The 12,728-nt window shown below is 58.7% G+C and overlaps 2 protein-coding genes across 2 annotated transcripts; one reads left to right on the top strand and one right to left on the bottom strand.

Annotated features, from left to right (window-relative positions):
- Positions 1-213: 213 nt before the first annotated feature.
- NCLIV_011390 (putative SAC3/GANP family protein) lies at positions 214-9,684 on the top strand (the record flags this gene model as incomplete). Its single annotated transcript, XM_003880657.1, has 5 exons — positions 214-420; positions 1,096-2,020; positions 2,834-4,396; positions 4,637-6,896; positions 7,842-9,684. 5 exons carry the CDS (start codon positions 214-216, stop codon positions 9,682-9,684), a joined length of 6,798 nt encoding a protein of 2,265 aa, XP_003880706.1.
- A 2,084-nt stretch (positions 9,685-11,768) lies between these two features.
- NCLIV_011380 (putative TB2/DP1, HVA22 domain-containing protein) lies at positions 11,769-12,275 on the bottom strand (the record flags this gene model as incomplete). The annotated part of the gene is made up of 1 exon (XM_003880656.1): positions 11,769-12,275. The coding sequence occupies one exon, from the start codon at positions 12,273-12,275 to the stop codon at positions 11,769-11,771; it is 507 nt and encodes a 168-aa protein (XP_003880705.1).
- Positions 12,276-12,728: the final 453 nt, after the last annotated feature.

Here is a 12,728-nt window from a genome sequence, read left to right as displayed (position 1 = left end):
CTCCCTTCGGCCGTGGCTGCTGTCTCCAAGAGAAAGGATCCGTACGTCGCCTCGGGGCGCGAGCGTCTGTGCACGCCGGAGGGCGACGCCGTTCCTCCGCCTTTGCCGACGAAATGCGCGAGACGTCGACACCTCGGAGACGGCCGGAAAGACAATCCGCTGTTGGGAGATACGGAGAAGGAACACCCCATTCTGCTCAAGATCCAGGATCCTATGCAACTCTTCCTGCAAGAGAGCACAGGCGCGAGTGACGGGGAAGGCGCCGCCTCAGCAGAGAAAGGCGCGTCCACGTCCTTCTTCGTTGGAAAACTGTACGGCTACTGTAGCGAAGAGGAGATGCTTGACAAGCAACAAGTTTGCACAACCAGCGATTTCGAAAGGCTAGAGGCGACCGTCGTCGGAGACCCTGAGGCGCGAATCGTAAGTTCCCTCTCACAGAACGCAAACATGTGAACACGAGACAGAAACTGAAGAGTCGACGGCGAAACACTCCAACAGAGCCATGAACCGTGGCAAGCAGGCACTGCGTGCGCAAGTCTCCTGCGTCAGCGGGGCGCGCTCCAGCGCTTTCTCTCTGCTTCGAAAGAGTTGTCTGTCCCCGCGCCGCATTTGCTTGTTTCACATCGTCCCGAGACAGGGGGAGCCCTGCGAGCCCTCGAGGCGAGAGGCGAAGGCGCCGACGCTCGAGGAGCGGCGCGGCGTAGAAACGAAGGCGAAAGAAAAGACAGAAGTTATTAAGGACGAGCGGAGAAACGGTTTGGGATGGAACTGGCGAGACCCGTTGCGGCACACGGTGTAGAGGGTGAAGGGGGCTGGCGCGGGGGGAGTGGAGAGGATAAAGAGGATAAAGAAGCTCGGAGACACAGAGAGAAGAACAGGATCAACACCGAAACTGCATACGCCTTTGGCCCCTCGAGTCCATGCGTGCGGTGTCGTCTCGCTGTCTATCCCTCTTCACCTCCTCGCTCGCCCCACCAATCCATCTCTTGATCTCCCGCTTGATCGCCGGCTTGATCTCGCTGTTCGTCTGCTTCAGTGTGTCTGTTGTTTGTGCCTCTCTTAGTTTCATCTATCTGGATGTTTGCCTGTGTCCAGATCAATCCGTACCTCGCCGTTGCCTCGTTCCGCCGGAGCGATGCCGGGAAGCCGTTCCACCCAATCAGCACGCGGCCTGCGGTGTGGTGCCGACGCACAGTGCACCACCTCCTCACGTACTCAGTCGACGCGGACCTCACGAATCCCGCGGCTGTCGACGCTCATGAGGCGAACCGTCTGCCGAGCAAACCGTACCTGTACTCGCGTCAGGGGCGCGGCTACGCCTTTCTGGATGTCTACAACTTTCTGCGTGACCGCCTTCGCGCATGTTGGCAACACTTGACCGTGCAGCACGTCCAAAAGCACCGCGCGTCGATTGAGACGCTCGAGATCTCGTTCCGCTTCCTCATCTTCGCGGAGGAACAGCTGGCGAACAACCCCGGCTTCGACCGCGTCTCCAATCAGGGCCTTATGCAAACCTGCCTTGACAAGCTGATGCACGGCTACGAGGCCGTTCGGTCCTTCCGGGCGAAGCGCGACTTCCACGTCTACGAGCAAAAGTGCCGCGAGGCTGCCGCGAGTCAGCCCGCCGCTGGCGCCTTCCCGCTGATCGACATCCTCGTCTACCAGAGCCGGTACGAGGGCGAGTTCTGGGGCTACCGCATCTTGTCGCTCATGAGTTCGAGCGGCAGCGAACGCGCCTTGGTCGGCATCCTGCAGCGTCTCCCGCCGGACCTGCTCAGCCACGAGTGCGTGCGGTTTGCCCTCGCCGTCTTCGCGGCCTTCAGATCGGCGAACGTTCGCCGGTACGTCCAGCTGATGCGAACTGGGAAGTTCCTCTGCGGCGTACTCATGAACAAATTCGCCAACTTTGCGCGCGCACGCGCTCTCCGACACCTCGTCTCGAGCCGCCTCGTCCACGATGAGAAACACCCCATCACACTCGAGCGCATGCGCAGGCTCCTTGGCTTCGACGGCGAACCTGGTGAGAGAGAACGCGGGAGCAACACTGAAGCAAACAAGCGGGTGGAGGGAGAGAGAGAGAGAAAGGGAAAGGGGGCGGCAAGGCGGAAAGTGAGGAAGAAGAAGCCACAGACAGAGGCAGAAACCCGGACGACTCTGACGTGCGTTCAGTCGCTGGCAAGTCGTGCAAAGGGCTTGAATGCATGGCGCAGGACCGGAAACGGAGGAAACGCAATCTGCATGCATTCAACTCAGCCGAGAAAGTGCCAGGGCAGTTCCGGAGCTGCATGCGTCCCCTGTCACACAGATTCAACGTCTAGAGATTTATCCTTAGATATAGGGTGCGGGTCTATGAATAGGATAGGAGTGTACGAATGCGCACATCGATTGACAAGCCTGGAGAGGAGTTGCGTCGGGGGGGAGAAAGAGCGGGTGACGGGGCGGACCGTGCACATCAGCAGCTTGAGCGCCACGGAGAGCCGCAGGCTTCAAACGTCTCGCTCGCCAGCCTCCCAGCAACGGCGGCAGGTGCGCGCGGTTCGATGTTCCGGACTGAAGGCCAACTCTCGTTCGTCGCTCTTTTGACATGCCGGAGCGTCCTCAGCCGGTCGCCACTGCACAGCAACGCATGCGTCTAGCGACACGTAGGCATGCACCCGCATACATATGTTTTTTCATGTATATCTGTAATCGTCTGCGTCTGTGTGTATGCATTCATAAGCAACAGTAAGTGGGCGCAGATGCAAATGTGCATATGTCTGGAAACGCGTGATGAGGGGGAAGCGGCTCTGCGTTTACATGTGTGGTGTTTTTGGTCCTGCGGGTGTGTTTTCAGATGACTCCTTTTTTTCGTTTCTTTCGTTTTTTTCGCTGCGCGTGGAGAGGGGGAACCCACGCGGCGAGGTCTACTGCTACTTTGGAGAGCTGAAGAAATCGCTGCTTCAGGATTTGTCCAACTACCGAAAGGTCCGGGCTGCCACGTTCCCGTCTGCGTTCCTCAAGCAGCCTCGGGGTCTCTCGCGCCAGCAACTCCTCGACCCAGACTACCCGGCACCGGAGGGCGGCGACGCGGCGCCTGCCGCGCCTCCACTGCCTTTTCCCTCAACTCCGCTCGCGCCGGCGCAAGCGTCAGCTCCTCGAGCCGCGCCTGTTGAGCCTCTGCATGTCTCCCCGTCCCAAACCCTCGCATGTGGCCAGTCTGCAGGGGCGACTGTGGGCGCGAGCGACGAGCGGTTTCTCTCGGCGACGCCAGCGCCGCCTCCAGCGTCGAGTTTGTTTGGCTCTTCCTCGCAGCCGTCGGCCGGCAGGGTGGCAAGCAAGGCTCCGGGTGCGTCTCTCTTTTCCTCGTCTCTCTGTCCGTCTTCCCTGCCTTCCGCCTCTGCTCTCCCACCGCCTGTGAGTGCTTCTTCCCTTTCGCCTGCGTGCGTCTTTCCTGCGAAAACGGCGTCTGTTCCGGCGGAACCTGAGAAACACCGGCAAGGCAGCGAGAGCGCGGGAGGGCGCGTGCCTGGTTTGCAGCCAGCTGAGGGTCGGTCGTCCCTCTCGCGGTCGCCGACAGCCGACCAGGCTGAGCGCCTCTCTGCTTCGTCTTTGTTTCCCGAGTCGCGAGCGCTTCCCGCAGCACCGTTTCCGCAGCCCCCACGCGGCTCTGCAGACCCTGCGAGCGGAGCAGAGCCTGCGAGTCTCTGTGGGGGCGTGGAGCCGTGCGCGACACTCCGCATTTCCCCCCCTGCCTCGCCTCTGCCGCTGACGCCTTCCCTCCTTTCGCCCCTCCCGCAGCCGGCGGCGAGCTCTGCGGAGACAGAGCCGGGAACGGCGGGGCGCGCAGAAGGGTCGGGGGAGCCGGGGACGGATCTCGGAACGGGCGAGTTGCATCCGGCGAGAGGCCGAGAGCGCTCGGCGCTGTCTGTGGAGGCGAACGCCGAACGCCGCAGCTCTTGTCCTCCGCCTTCACCCTTTTCCTCTCGCATGGAGGGAGAAGAATCGGGAGACGCAGAGACTGAGAAGGAGCGGGACGGAGACGATCGCGGAAAGGCGCCGGAGCGAGAAGGCGAGGACGAGGCGGCGTCTGACACAGAGGGATTGGACGAAGAACGGGGGACAGAGAGAGAAGGCCGAACTGAGGGAGAGCAGGCACGAAGACTGAAGGAGGTCGGTGTGCTGCGTAGCAAGGCTTTCGGCGGGCCTCGGAAGAGCCACGAAAGAGAAGAGAAACAAAGGGAAGCCGAGAGACGAAGACGGGAAGAGGAACAGAGACGGCAAGAGGCACAGAGACGGCAAGAGGCACAGAGGCGACAAGAAGAACAGAGGCAGAAAGAAGAAGAAATCAAGCGCCTCTCAGGAGAGGACGGCGACTGGTGGCTGACACTCGTTGGATTGAACGCGTGGCGAGAAGGACGTAAGTGGGAAAAAGTCGATGCGGCGTCTCCGTCGTGTTTTGCCCGTCATTTCACCGCTCGCTTCGACTCGTCTTGCGGTTTGTTTCCTCTTTCGTCTTTGAGCCCTCTCGTAAATCCGCGTCCTCTCTTCCTCTTTTCTCTCATGCTGTGCCGCGTGCGCCTTCTGCCCTCGTTCGCTTTGTTGCGCGCTCTCCTCTCTCAACCGCGCGCGTGCGTCGTCTTTTGTGCGCTCTGTACAGGCGAACGCGTAGACGCCCTACGCGCGGTCCTGACGCCCCGTGCTCTCGACCCTCAGCGACAGGAAGAAGGGAAAAGAGGGAGACTCTCCGTGGCATCGCTGTCGGCGGCCGCGAGCCCCACGGGAAAAGCCGTTCGTGCAGGCAGCAGAGAGAGCAGGCGTCGGTCTCCTTCCTCAAGCAGGAAACAGAGCACGGAGGCGGACGACGAGACTGAGGCGGCCGACGAGGCGGAACTTCAAGAGTTAGAGAACGTCTTGTTCTTCGCTCGTGACCATCCAGTGAAGAAGCAGAAGACGGAAGAGCCACTGGCGTGTGCGGGATCGACCCGGCAACGGCCGGCGACTTCTCAGCAGAGCCAAACCTCGCTCGTTCTTCCCTGCGTTTGCTCGCCTGTCTCCCCCGATGCGGCCTCTCCTCTTCGGCGACGTCCTTCCCTTTCCCGTTCTCAAGAGACGACAGCGGGTGCGGGCGGTCTGTCTCCTTTCTCGCGACACCAGCAGGCGCTTGTCGTTTGGCGCGAAGAACGGAGGCGAAAGAGGAAGGACGAGCTAGCAGGCTCGGGGGCGCGTCCGCAGACACAACCGACGCTCGGCGCCCTCGTTGCTACGGTCGTTCGCCGACGCGGCGCGCCTAGAGTGTCTCCGCCGTACGCGCCGGGGGACAGCCGCGACAGCGAGGGCCTGGAGAGCCGTCGGCCGCCGCCGATCGGCGTGAAGCCCAGATCAACGGAGGCGGCAGATCGAAGCTACGGCGGAGGCGAAGAAGAGCTGGAAGGCGAAGAGAGAGGAACCGATGCTTTGGGTGTTTTCGCGAAATTCGTCTTCTTCACTTCTGCGTGGCTTCTCCTCGATGGCCAGCCGCTGCCTCGCGATCCGGTTTTCCAGCATGTCTCGAACGGCGCAGCGGGAGGCAGTCATGCGCGCCCGCCTTTGCTTCTGGAGTCCGGCCGATCGGGGGGCGATCGATGGCTAGACCGAGACGAAGACACGATTGAACTGCGGCCGGACAGTGCAGTCAGCCCCGACACACTCGCCTCGTCCATGGTGGCGCTTGCCCTATCCTTGGGTCCCGGCCGCCAGAGACAGGCGGAGTCAGGAACTCCGTCCTCTTCGTTCTCGCGAGACGGGCGTCTTTCGCTGTCTGGGCGAGTCGCGTTCGCGCTCTCTTCTCCCGCGGTGGTACAGCGACAGGGACATCGAAAGGAAAAGGCCGCGCAGGAGCTTGTGGTACCCAGCACAGTCTTCCTCTGGCCTGCTAGTCAGGAGGGACAGCGAGAAGCATGGAGCATGTCTCCGTCGGTCTCTTCTGTGTCGCCTCCAGTGTACACGTGCTTGCATGTCGTTGGCTGTCGCTGGGCAGTCGCCAGGAGCACGACGAGCGCGGCCGCGCCAGAGTTGCCTTTCTCGTCGTGTTCACCCGACCGGAGAAGGCTGCGGCGAGCCGGAGAGACGGACGCCTGCGCGGGGGTATCCGACGCCTACCCGAGCCGCCAGCCTGAGGGAGAGCCGTTTTTTCTCAGGGAACAAGAAGCCGTGGCAGGCACGACAGGCGTGTTCTTGACGCTTCCCTTCTCGATAGCGGTTACGGGCCCCCAGACTGTGTTTTGTGCGTTCCAAGGGCGAGAGCGTACATCGAGGGCGTCTGCCTTCTCGTTCTTCTGTCCTCGCCGCGCGGTCCCAGAAGCGAACGCCGGAGAAGGCGACGGCCCGTCGTCTTCCGGCTCCTGGGCCCCGGTTTTCTGGGAAGATTTGGAGCCGGTGTGTGTGTCTCGTGGCGACCGGGGAGAAGGCAGGTGCCGGGACGAAGCCGAGGAAAACGCGAGGGCAAAGCAGATGTGGAGAGAGATCTTGAGTCGTCTTGTTTCCTTCGTGCCGCGATTTGGTACTGATGACCAGTCCCTCTGTTCCGACCGGGCACCAGCCTCCCGGTCGCCCTCAGCGACGTACCAAGAAGACGCCAGCGAGGGCTCTCGGGGGGCGACCCGCAAGGAGGGCTCAGGAGCTCCTCACGAAATCGCGACGCCGCCCGTGCGCCTCCTCTTCACTCTCGTCGTCCCTCTGCATTGCGTGCGACGGTCCCGGGGCGGGCGAGAGCGAACGCGACCGGACTGTCAAGAGCCGGCAGAAGACGCGGCAGGAGGCGAGCCGCGCATTGACGGCAGAGTCGAAGAGGAAGCTCAAGGCTTGGTGGCTGTGGCGCTTCGCCGGCGCTTGGCGGCGATAGCCGCTGACCCAGAGGGCTGGACCGACGCGGACACTCGGTAGGCAACGCGAGATGCGGGCGTCTGTAGAAACGCCCGAGAGAAGCAGCACGTGGATTCAGGAAAGCCAAGAGCCTGCGCAGGCGCTCCCGTGTCGTGTAGCGTACCCAGCTAGCCCAGCTGCAGATGGCGCCTCGCTGGACCTGCACGGTCGGTGCGCGGCCGGGCGAACTCTCCCCGATGTTCTCCAAGCGTTTCGAGCCTCCGACTCGCGCGACTTTCGTTGATCTCCCCTCTCGTGGCTTCCCAGATTGGCCAGGACGCTCCTGTTCTCTTCGCCTCAGTTGCAGATCTTACTTTTGCAGCTGCCGGTCGGGAGACGGTCTGTGTTTCTCTGTTTTTCTGTATGCACGCGTTTTACCGTCGGTGGTTTTTCCGCCTTACCCAAAAAACAGTGGGGCTAGGCTCCACTTCGAACGGCCCACTGGGGGTTCTCGACCGCTTCGAATAGATAGGATTTGGCAGCATGTCGGAAACGTTGCGGAACTGGCGGAACTGCTGGAGATAGGCGTGCATCCTGTGACTGCGACCGTGCACTGCAGCTGCTGAATTTGTGGAGAGCTGTACCCGAGTCCCCGGGTCTCGCTGGGTCCGCCCCGCGAGAGATCCGCTACTCTGTGTCAAGTCGCAGGCGGTTAAGAGGCGGTCTCTTTCCACGAAGAACGTCACGCCTTGATGCCTCCAAAAGTGTGTGCCGAGGGTGGCGAGAACCTCTCGATTGTGGTCTGTGGGGTTCGCTGGAGTCGTCTGCCTGCGCTGTCGCCGAGTGTCTCTGTCTTCACCAGCTGCGAGAGGAGACACGATGGAAGCCGACGGAAAGATGCAGTGAAAACCAGAAACGATGGCAACAATAGAGAGAGAAGAGGCCGCACGCCGGTGGTCGCGAGGGGACGAGAGGCGCAAGAACGAATGGTGTTGTCCTTTCGCTGTGTTTGTTCTTTTCAGGGAACGGGCGATGGCCCTTCTTGCCTCCCCCCTCGTTCAATTCACGTGTGCAGGGTATCTTCCTCTCTCCCGCGCGCTTCTCGCTTCTTCCCCTCTTGCCTCTTACCCTTCCGTCGCGTCTTCCTGCCAGTGCCGGCTCGCTTCTTGCTCCCGCCTCCTTCCAGCGTTCCGCTGGGTGCATCGCGCGATCAGATCGATGACCAGGCGATCCCTCGAGTCGCGCAGGCTTCGTTTTCTTCCTCGTCCTTCGTCGCTTCCTCTCTCCGACGTGCTGCTCTCTCAGTGGAACCTTCATCTCCGGTCGTTTCTCTCTTCGGCTCTTTCAGCGAGTCGGCACGGGGAAACTCGAGACACGAACGAAGGATATACAGAAGACGAGGAAGAACGCGCCGCGGTTTCCTTCAGCACGGGGTTGAGAGAGGATGAGAGAAGAGGATACCGAGAAGACGGAAACGCGGGCGTCGGTTTCGTACAGGCCCTCCGAGCTGCCTCTTCGTTGCACGCGTCGCTTCGCCGCGTCACCAATACCATAAAAGATGTAGAAAACATCATTCGCCGTCAGACGGCTGAGTCGCAGTGGCGCCTGCCTCCGGCTGAGTGGTGGTTAGCGAACGAAGCGTCGAGGGAGTCCCCTGGAGACGAGATAGACTCCGAACAGGCGCGCGCTGGCAGGGGCGCGCGTGGACGAGACGGCAGGAAGGGTGCAAATGCGAGAAGCTGTCAACGAGAGGATCCTCGTCCAGTCGAGAGGAGGGAGAGCGAGTGTTTGGCAGCAAGAAAGGCAGAGAGGAGACTTGTGGACCCGGTGACAGGGCGTCCTCTTCTTGACCACGAGAAGGACTTGCTGGTCCAGCACGAACTGTGTTTCCTCGCTCTCGTCGGAGACGTCGACAAGGTGCGTGACGAAGCGGAAAGGAACGGCGGGAGGGATAATGCTACAGCGCTCTACCGGTCAGAGGATGGGCTCGACGCTGGTTTGCAAGCGCGCTACACCCGAGAAAACGCGCTCCAGATCCTACGAGTGTTCCGTCGCAAAGTGAAAGAGAAAGGCAAGCAGGTCAAGCGTCTTCTGTCAAGCACAGCCAAGCCCGGTGACGGATTCTCGCCCGACCGCGACGACGCCTTTGTTACGTGGGGACAGATAGCCAAGTCAGGGCGAACCGTACGAGAGATCTGTGACGCTCTGCGGCTTCAGGCGGCGTCCCTTTTCCACTTGCCCGAATATAAGCCGAGATGCCCAACAGGGCAGAGACGGGGCCTTGCCTCGGTCGCGCATCTCCTCGTGCCTAGCCCGATGGAGAGTCTTCTGCTCCCAGCGGCTGCAGAGCCGTGGGAGGGCCTTCCAGTCCCTCTGCATGTCGTGGATCCGGACGAGTGGCTGCCAGTCCTCGGGTCGGAGCGTGATGAAGAAGCTGAGCAAGAAGCTAAACGAGACAGGAAAGAAAGCCAAACATCTAATTCAGATCGCAAGGAAGGGGCAGTTTGCGCTTTCCGCGAAAAGGAAGGGAAGGCAGGTCGCCTCTCGACCTCGGGTATGCTGGCGGCACCAACCGGTAGGCAGGAGACAAGCGCGGTTGTCTCTCTGTCTGCTGGTACGGGTGACTTTTTGCTGGAGCAGGATCCTCGATCAGGAGGGCGAGCGCAAGCGTTGCAAGAAATGACAGATGGGAAACGCGGGGATCCAACAGGGTGGCGAAGAGAGAGAGACGAAGAAGGCTGCAAACGAAGCGCCACGTTACTCACATCTCTCATTGAGTCCGCCAAACGCTGTCGACTGGACCTGGAAGTCGAGAAGCAGGAGACAGACGAGGTCATCAGATACATTGTCGGGTCTAAGGCATAGTGACTACGGTCTCCAGCTTTAGACATCTTTCTTGTAAAATTGGAGCGGACGCTCACTGGCAATCGTGTGCATATGGCATGCGGTCGGTCGTCAGGCATGAGAAGGTCGCGACCGTTATTTTTGGTGCGCTGTGAAATGCTCTCCCAACAACTCAGTTCAGACATGGTGAACCATGTTCATGACGTTCTTGGTGCCTCAACAACACTGCACAAAAGGCACAAGCTGATAATTCGCTCTCTAGGTGACGGCGCACATCTACGTACGCAGCATATACCACGTACATCTTTGCATACGCCATCCATTTCAGTAGTTCCAGAAGTGTGTCAAACGGGGAACCCACACGCAACGTGAATACAAAAATATGTATATATATATATATATATATATATATAATGCGGCAATCGGGCCGGATCGGTGCATGTTCTTGTGACGTCTCGTGAGCCTCAGTTTGATGCGGAAACAGAACGAAATGGCCGCATGCGCACGCTCCTCCCGCCGGCGTCTGAAGGTTGGACAGTCCATGTTAAATTAGGACATGCATCAAGTTGGTAGTTGCTGCCTAGTTGCAAAGCGTAGATTCTTCCACGTCTGCAAGCCGTGTTTTGTCAGCAGCTTGGGGGAGCCGTTGAAGGCAGCCTCTTGCCACAGTTGATCCAGACGATGGCACCAATGCTGTAGCTCGCGTCCCTCTTTGTGTTTCCTCGGTTCTTTTTGTCTCGCTCTGCCGTCGATAGCGAGAGCAAACCTCGTCTCTGTGTCACCTTTACCCCAAAGAACGATCTGCACTGCTAGACGCCGAGCCACAACCGTGCAGTCACAAGGGAACGTCTCAGCACATCTATAGATTTGTGATCAGCTAGAGCTGCATGTTGCGGCGGCACGTTCTCGACGTGAACCCCTTCATGTGTGTGTTGCCGACACGGATAGTAACTACGCAGTTTCTACTTTGCCCAGGAACTGTCCGATGTCGTTAGACAACGGATTGCTCCTGCTTGGAGATAAAAAGCAGCACGTTTCGTCTCCGCCCAGTGAAGGCGTCACACACCAATGGAGCGTTCAGTTCACTAGCCACTTCAAAAACCGAACCTCACACTGTGCTCCCGCGTGCGAATAGCATGAACAGGTGTATATATACATATATATATATATATATATATATATGCAGCTCCATGCCACCAGTGATTAGAATATGCTGAGTTAGGAGAGCTGCCGTGGGTCCTCTTGCTGGTGTGCAAACAGAGGCTTGAAGCTCTTGCATCTTCAGAGGCGTTTTGAGTTCCCTAAAAAAAGCCTACGGAAAAAAATACTTGCCAGTAGCGTACACCCGGGAGAGTCCGACGAGAAACAGCAACTGAAAAGGGTTTAACACCTAACGACATTCGTGAAAGATGTTTTGAAGCAGAGAGCCCCAGTCGGAGGGGAAAACAATAGAGGTGGAGCGAGAACAAGGAGGGAGTGAGCGAATGGCAAGACGGAGCAACTGCGATCATTTTTGCAATCCGTCCCTCGGAAACTACGTGGAGCATGCATATATATATATATATATATATACATACATACATACATACATACATACATTTATTCCATAAAAAGAGGTCTTCCGCCACCAATTTCTCTCATCGGAAAAGCATTTCCTATTCGCCTAGACTTCTCTCTTGCTCTCCAACCTCGCCGAGTCAGCGCTTTTCATATTGCCCCCCACGGAAGTGTCTCTATACTCTCCATTTCTCTTCCTGACACTGGATGGCGTCCCCCCGCTTTCTCTCTGTCACGAGAAAGGCAGACGGCCGCGTACATGCTAGAGGTAGAGAAAGGTAGAAACAAGTTTATGAATAGCGTCTTCCCGACACTCCGAATGGCTGAATGGGTCCACCAAATTTTTTCCTTCAGCGGTTATTCCGTGTTTCCCTCCAAGCCTCATACTCCTCATGCGATCACTCGTTGTCGTCACCTTTGAGCAGCCATATCTTCCTCTGGTTTCTGTTTCAGTCGCAGACTCTTCCCCTCCGTTCCATACTTCGACTTGTACGCCGGCGTGCACGTACTCCTTCCCTCCTCGGTAGCCCTCTCCTTTCTCGAATGCTTTATTTGCTTTTCATAGAGTCTCTGTCCAGCTGTTTGCTGGCGCTGCGGTCACGCCGGAAGGCCTCTTCCGCGGCGTTTCCGGATGCGTCTGCCGCCTGAGACAGGTACGCTTTGACCGTCGGGGGGCAGTAGCAATCGTACATCTCTCGAATTGTTCTGTCCAGAGTGAAATAGTGCGGGCTCAGCACGACGAGCCAGAGCCAGCCGGCGCCCTTGAACTCCGGACTGGCGAGCCAATAGAAGAGAGCTGCCAGCAGCTCATGGTAGAAGGGAATGAAAGCAGAAATCTTGGAAAGCACCAGACGGATGAAAATCGACAACCACGCATATAGAACCCAGTAGAACACATGCTGAATGTACTCCGCCGCGGGGAAATTGGACCGCGACGCAGAGTCTCCTGTAGCACGGTGTGCCAGCAGAAAACGGAACGTGAGGTACGCCGGATAAAGAAAGCTCACCCCGATGACGAGCAGAGAGCCGAGGAAGTTGCCCAGAATGGAAATCATTTTGGATGACCGGAGACTGTCGAGACGGTTTTACGGGAAGAACAAAAAAAAACGGGAAGGTGGGCAAACGGTGACTGGCGGCACACGAGACGCGGAGAGCACAAACTCGCGGTGTACGTACCTCTCACGCAACGGGAAAGGAACTGGCCACAAAAGAAGCAAAAGCAAGCGATTGGTTGGTCGTATAACAACAACCGCCTGGGTGAAGCTGTAGCAGGGGAAAGTCGACCTCGTAGACGGTGGTTCCGCTTGGCACGAAACGTTGGCAACCGCAAGAATATCCGGTGAAAAAGCGGGGGAACTTGCAACTTGCAGTTGGCACGTGGAACTGCGGGGCTTTTTGAAGTGGTTCTATCTTCAGAGACAAGCGCGCCAAGGCGTCGCCACTTGCTTTGTGTAGAATGTGTATCTGCCGTCCGTTGGAGGGTTTATGCGGGCGTCTTCCGAATTCTC

The sequence above is a fragment of the Neospora caninum genome, chromosome IV (genome assembly GCF_000208865.1).
Source record: "Neospora caninum Liverpool complete genome, chromosome IV".
In the NCBI taxonomy this organism is placed as follows: Eukaryota; Apicomplexa; class Conoidasida; order Eucoccidiorida; family Sarcocystidae; genus Neospora; species Neospora caninum.
This window is presented reverse-complemented; position numbering and strand designations above follow the sequence as displayed.